Raw genomic sequence first — 10,325 nt, 5'->3', positions numbered from 1 at the left:
ATTCTGTTGTTGCTCTATAGAAAGGTTCCCGTGACACCTTTAGACTTACACACCTATTTGTAGCACAAGCTTTTGTGGATTAATAGTCCACTTCATCATGTGCATCCAATGACATACTTTGCTCCATGAAAGCTTAAGCTACAATAGATCTGTTAGTCTTAAGGAAGCACATACCTCTTCTTAATTTAATTTCTGCCACAGTAGATTAACACAGCTGCCACTTGAAGTTCATACATAGTTCATGAAACCCCCCCACCCCCCAAAAAACCCCTTGGCAATGGAGCATGCAATAAAGGTTAGGGAATTAGTATTAAGCATATTATTTTATTGACACCATATAACAAAAATACAAATCAGCCATTATGTACACAGTTATTATGTTCCAGTTAAGACAAATTAAAAACACACTTTCCATTCTTTTGCCAAAATCAAGGAATTTGTTTTTCTTTATTCAGTCCATTAAAATCCTTATGAACATTGTCCGTTACCTAGAGCAGGCATAGGCAAACTCGGCCCTCCAGATGTTTTGGGACTACAACTCCCATCATCCCTGACCACTAGTCATGTTAGCTAGGGGTGATGGGAGTTGTAGTCCCAAAACATTTGGAGGGCCGAGTTTGCCTATTCCTGATCTAGAGTCTTGGATGTATAGGGGGTGCTTTCAGGCAAATATACTTTCCCCAAAAGCAGTGCAAGCCAGAGCCGCAGAATGGCCGACTACAACTGTGGCCTTTTCTGAACAAAGAACTGCCGTTTTTAATTATCATGGAATGCATGAAGATTAGACAGCATCTATATTCCACTAGCAGACATGGATAATATTGTGCTGTTATTCACAATGCAACTACAGTAGACTCGCAAGCTGCTCAGGGGTTACATTTATAAAGCCAAAACAGTATATAGTCAGAACAATCCCTGAACCAATCCTGGCCTGATCACCCCTCCCCTTCTTCTGAAGCTGGTGTGCCGAGTGGGCCTTGTCCGCCATGTGAGGCAGAGAGCTTTTAAGCCTTGCTTAGCAGGCTCTGGGGTCTCACAGAGTCCCAACAAGATCTTGAGGCGGCCTCCAGAACCCTTGTGACAGTCTTCCAAAGCCCAGTAAGCAAATCTGAGAGTCTAACAGCTCTCTGCCTTGTGTGCATTTAATTTGTGTGATGTCAGTTGACCAGCTGCAGGGCACATAAAGCTGTGTTCACACAAGTTAAATGCACGCGGGGTGTGAGTCTGCCGTGTTTAAAACTGAGCTACAGTAACTATAGCAAAGAAATAAGTAAATAAGTCTGCCCACAAGAAAAATGCAAAAATTTGTATTATCCGTTATTATGTCAAAAGTGTCACAAAACAGGAAGCATACATACTTTTTTTGTTGTATTTTGGTTTGACTAAAAAAGTGATTAACCTAGCATGAATATATCAAATAATGTGAGAAATATGCCTCAAAAATAAAACAACAACTAAGTGTTAAACTTTAGCCTTGATATGCCAATATAGATTAGTAGCTTAATCTCATGGAACCAGTTTCCTGGTTCAGATGTCAAGCTAAACCATAGTTTAGCATAATGAGAACGTATGCAGCAAAGTCTTCGTCTCAAATGCCCCCACTCGCCAGTCACCAGCACAAGTGTGAAGTGGAGCTGGGAGACTTAGCCACAGCTTGTGATGTTATCTAAACTGACAAGGTGCAGTTAATGTTAACAATGGCTTGTTTGCTACTTCAGATGATGTTTCGCTTTGGGAAAAGGGGGCCATACAAATCTTGGAGAACTGAAGGCTATTGCATTTGTGCTACAGCAGACATGGAGTGTGCTAAGAGCTGACCTAAGAGAGCACTGGATCTCAGTAAGTATACAATTCATTTGGATTTTCACTGGGTATTCCTAAGTGACAGTGCTTTTGTTAAACATAACATTCAAAAAGGAGCACCCACATGTTTATAAAATGATCAGTTTCTACTTTGGTTTCCGTTCTTCTTTGGCTATGGCAAAACTGTTTCACCGCAGAGTGGTCCAGACTTTGGCAACTTAGAAGAACCAGGCTAGCTGTAGTCGATCCTTTTTTACATACTCGGATACAACTCAAAAGTCAATCCACAGAAGATATTCAAGAGTCAAAACATTGCTACTCAAAGCTACATTTGTACAATGAAAACATTCCCTACAATACAAATGGTTATTTTAAAAAATAATATATATATTTACATTTAGTTTCACATTGACATTGATGATACCATACAGAATGATCAACACTGGCTGCACCTAAAAAATACAATTCTTAATATTTTGACATTTACAAGGAAAATTGGTTGCTATGTTTCGAAAACAAAATAATGAAGAAACGTACCTTTTGGAAGAAGCACCCAGACCACACTATGAATGGCATTTAGAAGGATACAATGTGGCAATAAATCTTTAAGAAAGGGAGGACTGGATTATTTGGGGGGGGGGGTACAATTTTTTTTGGGGGGGGAGACATTTCTCAACTGCTTTTAAAAATAAGATGCGACATACAGAGGTGAATGGAGGATGAGTCATTACAGACAAAGGACAGGAAGATGCCCACTACATGTTAAAAACGGATGAACCTGATGTGATGAGTGGTGAAATTCCTTGACTCAGTGAAACAATAAGAGGTCTCATATACTGAGTGCTCAATTTCATACTTCATAGTAAACATGGCACAAGTGTTGTATTGGTGAAAATACCGCCCTGTCATTATCTGTGGTCCAACACAATCATGTCCCACCTTTATGAAAATTAACATATTTAAGCAACCAGGCTGTCTTTCTTTCTTCTTGTTATGACTTTTGTCTGTCATAATCACTGACCATCCTCTTGATGTGCGACAGTTTGCTCTTTAGTACCTTGCAGTGGGCTTTGCGGTTCTTATAGTCTGCTGACTAAAACACAGAATGAAAACTATTAATAAATGAAGTAAATCAAATTTCATCTTAAAAACGCTAGAATAATATACTGTCTTATTCATTCAAAGTGATCACTATCAGAAGAGACAAATGAGCCTATTCTGAAACTCTCAATAGTTTATGAAGAACTTAAAACAATGAATTTGCAGAATAATCACCAAGGGATATGACCTCATGTGCTTCTGTTCAAAACTGAAGGAATACGTAAGTTTGAATTTTGAATGTGTAAATGTCTAAAGACAATGCATAAAACAAGCACCCTTAGATGTACTGCTAGATAAGAGTTTAATAGTCATTGTATTTGTTTAAAAACCAATGAAAATTTGTTAAAAGGGGGGAGGGGAATAAACGGAAGGAACATGTACGGCAGACCAATAGCTGTGTTTCTGTTTTAAAAGAGACAGAACAGTTCAAAGACAACAGTTTGAAAAGCAGGCTGTCACTTTAACAGTAAGAATTCATATGGTGAACACACCCAACATTAGATTCTGTCCAATATTGGTGCAGGGAGGGAAACACTCCAAACAGCTAGAGACTGAACATACTTTGGCTCTTTATTTGACAGGGACAGATGCAAGCCCAACCTCAGCTTGCCCTGCCTCTGCAACCTGCAAAGTGGTCTGAATTTTGGAATATCCATCAGGTCAGAGCCAAATTCTTAAGAGCTGGAGCTGGGAGGCAGAGGATTGCTATGGCTATGAGCTTGTACCTGGACAGTATAAAACCAAAACAGATCTTAGCCTTCTGCCAAACTCTGGTGATTCATCCTCTCTCTTCCATAGCTCCAGTGTTCAGAGAAAAATTGGTTTCATCTTGCCCACCAGAGGCTGCCTGGCCCCCTCACCTGTAGATTCAGTGACAGAATCCGTAGATCCAACTTTTCCACTGGAGGCTAAAGTGGTACTGGTGGCACAGAAACCCTTTCACCAGCTGAGGCTGGTGTGCCAACTGCACCCTCTCCTAGACAGAAATCACCTGGGCCAGAGTCATCCAGGCTATGTTAACTTGGCAACTTGTTCAACAAGAACTCAGTCACAGTTGAAGTCTACATGTTCCGTGGCCAAGGATTACTGCAACACATCTGGGACACTTCTAGCCCCATCATGTTGCACATATGTTCAATGAGTTAGGTCCAAACTGGTGAAGAACAAAAATCAACAACTGTGGGATACTACAGTGACTAGTGTTTTTGAAAAGACACCACAAGCTTTTTAGAAGACAAAAACAATTGCAACAGGTTTCAGGAAGCAGCCACTGAAAGTCTGCAAAAATAGACAATCCAACCGTACTTCTTTCAAAGTGGGTTACACAGCCTGCTGCAACAGGAGGTATCTTGGTTTACGCAGAGATTACTTAAGTAAACTACTTACTGCCTTTATATCCTTCAGTCGGTTGTATTCTTCAGCAGCAGACTACAAGTAAAAATAACTCAAATTAGATATCACAAACATTAGCAAAACTCAAAAGCAGAATGGAGGCAGGCTTCATTATGATGCATGTATAAATATTTAACTATTAAGCCAATATCTTTATTGGTGACAAGAACAGTTGCAGGAACATAAGGAGAGCCTGGCTGGATCAGACCAAAGGCCCATCTTGGCTACCATTCTTTTCTCAAGCAGATGCCTATGGAAAGCCTGCAAGCACAGGCATCTCTTTGAGGAATTCCCATCTACCCCGATCCTTCACAAATAGGGACTGGAGACCACACACTACTTGGGAGTGGGGAAGGAGAGGTATGGTTCAGTGATAACCCACGGGCTTTGCATGCAGAATGTCCCAGGTTCAATCCCCAACTCCTCCAAGTAAAGCTTGCAAAGACTCGTGTCTGAAGCCCAGGAATGGCAATACAGTGGTACCTCGGGTTACATACGCTTCAGGTTACAGTCTCCGCTAACCCAGAAATAGTACCTCAGGTTAAGAACTTTGCTTCAGGATGAGAACAGAAATCGTGCTCCGGCGGCGCGGCAGCAGCAGGAGGCCCCATTAGCTAAAGTGGTGCTTCAGGTTAAGAACAGTTTCAGGTTAAGTACGGACCTCCGGAACAAATTAAGTACTTAACCCGAGGTACCACTGTACTCAAATAGATAGTCAAATTGGTCCGACTTTTTAATGCAGTTTCCTTGATTCCTATAACCCACATAAGCCACCACCAATCAAAGATGACAACATGGGGATGGATGGAGTAATGGTTTAACTCAGCCTAAATAAGTAGCGGTTTCCAGGAAGCTACTGATAGGTTATTGGGGGAGGGGGGGAGAGATCAGAGATAGCCACTGTAGGAGTCTAGACTGATTGACCACTGACAAGGGCCAGAGTCTCTATCTTTAAGCAGTGCTAAAGAGGCTAGAAAAGGGGATTGAGCAACAAACAGCAGGAAAGGAGACAGAGAAAAATATCCCATTATTTCATCAGTGTATTCACTCAAAAGCTGACTCAGATCCTTCAGAAAGAAAAAGGAAGCAGCAAACATTGTGCAGTCAGCCCCCAAAGTCTTCCTCAGAGGTCACCAACATTAAATACTTTCCACATTGCTATCTCCCACAACACCTGGGATTCTTGTTGGAAGAAGTAGGTTAGAAAGCTCCTTTATCAAGCATGTTACTTCCTCTAAAGCTACAGGCATTTGAGTCCCAGTCAGTATTAGTATTAAGGACTGCTTTCTACATTACAGTAAATTGTATATCTGTCTTTTCAGGTCAAAGAGCAACATTTTTTCTTCGGAAAGGAAAAACTGCTTCCAGCTACCTAGCCTAAGGGAAGCCTACGGTTAGAGTTGGTTTCAACAAACACTGCATTGAGTTTAGGTGTTTCTTTCCTGGTTCCTTTTTAATTACAGTATCACAGGCTTTAATAGCTTGTGATTTAGGGGAAAGCATATGGGACTAATAATAATAGTTGTCCATTGGCTACTAATATTGCCTTCAACATCTAAAGCCACATTTCAAAAAAACAAAGAAGAGCCATAAAAAATACAAATTTGCCTTCATCAAAACACCGAGTCACTTCACCAATCTTTTGCTGTTTTCAGTGACTCAAGGCAGAGCTCCTTCCCTGACCTATTGCTTAAGAATGTTTTAAGTGGAGATGCCAAGGATGGAACCCGGGTCCTTCTGCATGAGAAATATGATGTCCAATGCAATGCCCATCATCCATGCTGATGGGAGTTGGAATCTGACAACATCTGGAGGGCTATCCCACCCTGCACAGCCTTAGCTAGACTGTAGTTCTGGGAGATGGGATGCAAGCGAATTTAGTGCATATTACAGCACATGTGGAGATGCAGACATCATTCTAATGTCCAAAATTCTCTCAGGAGGCAAAAGGTGTATGTACCACTAAAGCAATACTCTCATATCGTAAGATACTTCAGTGAATGAAATTACCCTATATTCTTCACTATCTTCAGGGTAGTCATCCAATTCTTTATCAAGACGAGAAATTTCTCTGCTGATTTCATCAAGCTCTGCTTGCAACCGCTTGTATTCTTGTAGACCTGCATCGAAATCTCGCTTGTATGCTTGCCTTTGTTGATCAGATGATACAGGTGGATATTCCCTGGATGAAGAGTGATTTAAACATCATTTTTTTGTAGAAATAGAGTGGGCAGTTGCAGAGAGACTTGCTGATTTAGCATTTGTTTATAGGGAAAGGATACCTATGATGCAAATTAATCTCAGTTGGTCAAAGCATGAAAATGTAGAATTTAGATCCACATTCTCTACTAGAACTGGCAAATGCCTATAGGAGACTTGTACAAAGATGAGCCAATGCAATAATAAAGAAGTACAATTCCACACCTTTAAAGAGTAAAGTTTTCACTGCACTAAACATTAACCTGTGCGAAAGAAACATGTTAATAAATTGAAAAAATCTTTGTTTTCCCAAGAAGAATTCTCAATCCCAGAAAGTTACTTCATGTCAACGGTTTCTGCAGAATATTGCAACACTTGTTTGTTAAATTACATTTTTAAGACAATATCACAGCATATTTTTGAAATGAACATTGACATGCTATATAACCTGATTTGATCAAATGGACTACACAAGTATTTCACTGAACACTTCCTATTTTTGCAGTCATGAAATGAAAGAACTAGACAGGCAACGTACCAACGTGCTTATGGTATGCATATTGTTATAGTTTTTATACTGAGTAACAATCCCATATAAAGTCATGATGGTAGACCATTTGCAACTTTCCTTCAGCAAGACTTCAGTTTCTAGAAATTATTACCACTATTTTGGGCTCCATCTTCTTTCCATGTACATATGGTTATCCAAGGAAATCTCTCTCTCTCTCTCTCTCTCTCTCTCTCTCTCTCTCTCTCACACACACACACACACACACACAATATGAATTCCACATACTATGTTTTTGCATGTTGATTGGGCACATGCATGGAAAGGTCACTGTTTACTTAACAAGCAATGCAAGCTTTCCTTCATACTTCATTATCTTGGCTGACCGCATGAGTTGCCATAGTTACGCATAACACACTTGAGTTTCTAACTCAGGTTACATAAAGGGTAGCTGGAGTGCAGTTCATTTGTACCTCTTATTTTGAAAATTGGTTACTATAAGTTTTACTTACAAAAAGGTCCGTTAAGGGACAAATCAAGAATTTCACAAACTATTTAACTGCTGGTCAGTTTTTACCTATTTAAGTAGTGATCCAAGAACTTTTAACCAACTGAATCATATCACTGAAACACAGGAAGAGCCATTTCTGAAATCCTACATTCTTGTGACCAGATTCTAAAAACAGAGACCTTCCAAGTATGCATACAAGCAGCAGCTCAGGATGAGTCAGTTTCAGCAGACAGTTTTCAGAGGCTAATAATGTTCCAAAATATGACATCTGCGTGCACCTCCCTTCATTTTCCTGCTCTGCCCTAACATACAAGATTGACACCTTAATAGGTAGGTAACACACAGAAGCTACAGCAACTAATTTTTCAATCCATCACATTCATGTAAAATACTTGTATTCAAACACAGTGATGCTTCCATCAGTAGTAGGAAAGGCACTGCACTTATATTTTCCCTACTGAAATACTAGCTTTTCACTAACAAGTAGATGACATCAACTTCTGAATTTCATATCCAGTTTTCATTTATGCTAGTGGAAACCTAGAGGGAGAGTGTTGGTAGGAGACTGTATCCCAGTGTCCTTCATAACATACACAACCTGCTAAACCCTCATGGTAACCTGCATCAACTTGAGTTAGAATAAGTGGGGTTCTCTGTACGATGTTCTACAACCAGGCTGCCATTAACATGGTACCAATGCCCAAGTTGTATGGAATTGTCCATACCTGTCCCAGTCCTCCTCCAGTTCATCACAAGACTCTCCTCCAGTGGTGTAATCTGCATCGTAGTTGTCGGTGTAGGTTCTCTTTGCTCTTCCTGCTCTTCCTTTTTGTGCTGGCTCCTTAGCTGACCCATTGTAACTGCTAGTGTTGGCATACTGAGGTGGCATTGGGCTCTTTGTTAAATTCACTTCAGGTATCCTGTTACAAAACAAGAACAATTCATTTCCAGTTTCATGCCAAAGCATCAATACACTGAGCAGATATTAAGAGACACAAAATAAAGACTGCTGGTTGTTAACGCTAGGCTTTCCCAATGTTAAGATTATATTCTTCGTCACACAAAATGACGTTATTGTCTAAGAGCCGTTGTACAAAGTCAGGTGGACTAATGCAGCAGGTAACAAAGTCATTGAAGTCGTGCCATATACTTTCTGCTCTGTAGCATAAGCTGGTATCCTTCTCTAGAAATGTTAATCAGAGTAACCCCTGTAATTCTAAGGGCTCAGAGTTACTGTTCAGCTTTAGTAAACTAATGATTAAAATAGGAACAAAAGGGACCTACGCATTGAACTTAATGAAATAAAATGTTGGACACATTTGCTTGACTGTTCCTTAACTTTAAGTATCCCAACCTTTTGCAAGTTGTACACATTTAATCTCCCTGTCATTTACAGAAAACAGTTGACTTCAAGAATCTAAGACAAAATGATATTAATTATTGTTTCCTTTGGGACACACACAACAGTCTTCAGATCCTTGTGTAAGCAAACCTCAGTATGTGCAAGTGAAGCTACCAGATATACAATACACCCTGCCTTAGTTTCCCTCATCATCTTCTGTTTTGTCATATCTTTTTACTATTGAAAGCCCCTCTCAACACGGCTCACATAATTAAAATTAAATTTTACTGTGAATATGGTTCTGACCCTCCCTGCTATAGCCATAGTTGGGGGCAGTTTTGGGGAGGGTCAGACCAATATTCATAACAAAACTTATTTTTAATTATGTAAACCACCCTGAGACTTGTGTTCAGCCATTATTGAAGGTGGTTTACATTTAACTTAGTCTTTAAGTGACAAAACAAGAGTGGCACATCTTGGGTCAGGCACATTTTGGCTGGCCCTGATAGCCAAAATGGTGTGGTTTCTAGGACCCTGCCTTTTGCTTTCAATGCAATCCTGGGTATATTTATTTCAAAGTCAGTCTCGTTACATTCATTGGGTCTTCCTCCTAGGTTAACAGGCATAGAGTTGCAGCTGTAGTTATTGACCTTATGCTGTGCCTCCATGGGAGGTCAGACACAATTTCCAGCTCTATTTGGGGGGAACTGGGGTAAGAGAACAGGAGTTTGGTTTAGCAGGGACTAGTTGAGGTGGCTTGAGTACCAGTCAAACAGCTGCCCCAAACTTTCCTCTCTAGCTGGTTTGCCTGCCGTGCCATGATGAGTGTTTTAGCAACATAGCCTTCCTTTTTAGCTTGAAGGTGGTTGGGAACACATCTTCTTCCATCTGCTCAAGGGTGATCCCTGCCCAACTCTAAGCTACAAAGAAACTTGATTGGGCTGGTAGAACACTTTCCAATGCATGGTGATAAAAATATTAGCGCCCCCCCCCCCCCCGTAAATTTATTTTCTGCAATTAGACACCAGATGACCGAGGGACTTACACATTCTAGGTTAAGACATGGTTGTGAAACTTCTGAATACCACTAATGTGACAAGCCGCCCTGCCTGCCCCCGCCCAATGAATGCAGTGTTTTTATTTCATTCAATATAGAGACTGAGAACATTATGAAATCTTCACTTGTGAGCTAAATTTGCAAGCAGGATGGTGTTGCTGCGCCTCTCAAAACATGGCCATCAACCTTTGACAACCATTCATTACAGCGCTATTTCATGTAATATGTATGCAAGGACTGTCCTTATTCCATTATGTTCATTCATAAACAGAATAACTAACAAGTTCAACTATGGCTATCTTCCAGACAAAACATAGTTCTTAAGGTACGAAGGCAAGCTGGATGAACGACATACTTTCTGATCACCAGTTCCTTTTGAACCCAATTAAAAGGTGATACATGGGGGCAAAGT

General features: G+C 40.3%; 1 protein-coding gene across 3 annotated transcripts in view; it reads right to left on the bottom strand.

Annotated features, from left to right (window-relative positions):
* Nucleotides 1–304: 304 nt before the first annotated feature.
* OCLN (occludin) overlaps nucleotides 305–10,325 on the bottom strand; it is a 30,156-nt gene continuing 20,135 nt past the window's right edge. For all 3 annotated transcript variants that reach the window (XM_083404102.1, XM_083404100.1, XM_083404101.1), the window contains exons 6-9: nucleotides 8,240–8,434; nucleotides 6,307–6,478; nucleotides 4,291–4,332; nucleotides 305–2,896 (exon numbers count right to left, since the gene is read on the bottom strand). In XM_083404102.1, coding sequence (XP_083260228.1) covers nucleotides 2,795–2,896; nucleotides 4,291–4,332; nucleotides 6,307–6,478; nucleotides 8,240–8,434 — 511 coding nt within the window. In that variant the 3' untranslated portion in view covers nucleotides 305–2,794. The remainder of the gene's footprint in view (nucleotides 2,897–4,290; nucleotides 4,333–6,306; nucleotides 6,479–8,239; nucleotides 8,435–10,325) is intronic.

Source organism: Podarcis tiliguerta, assembly GCF_965153285.1.
Source record: "Podarcis tiliguerta genome assembly, chromosome: 11".
Lineage (NCBI taxonomy): Eukaryota > Metazoa > Chordata > Lepidosauria > Squamata > Lacertidae > Podarcis > Podarcis tiliguerta.
Note: the sequence above shows the minus strand (reverse complement) of the source record. Positions and strands in the feature narration are given on the sequence as shown.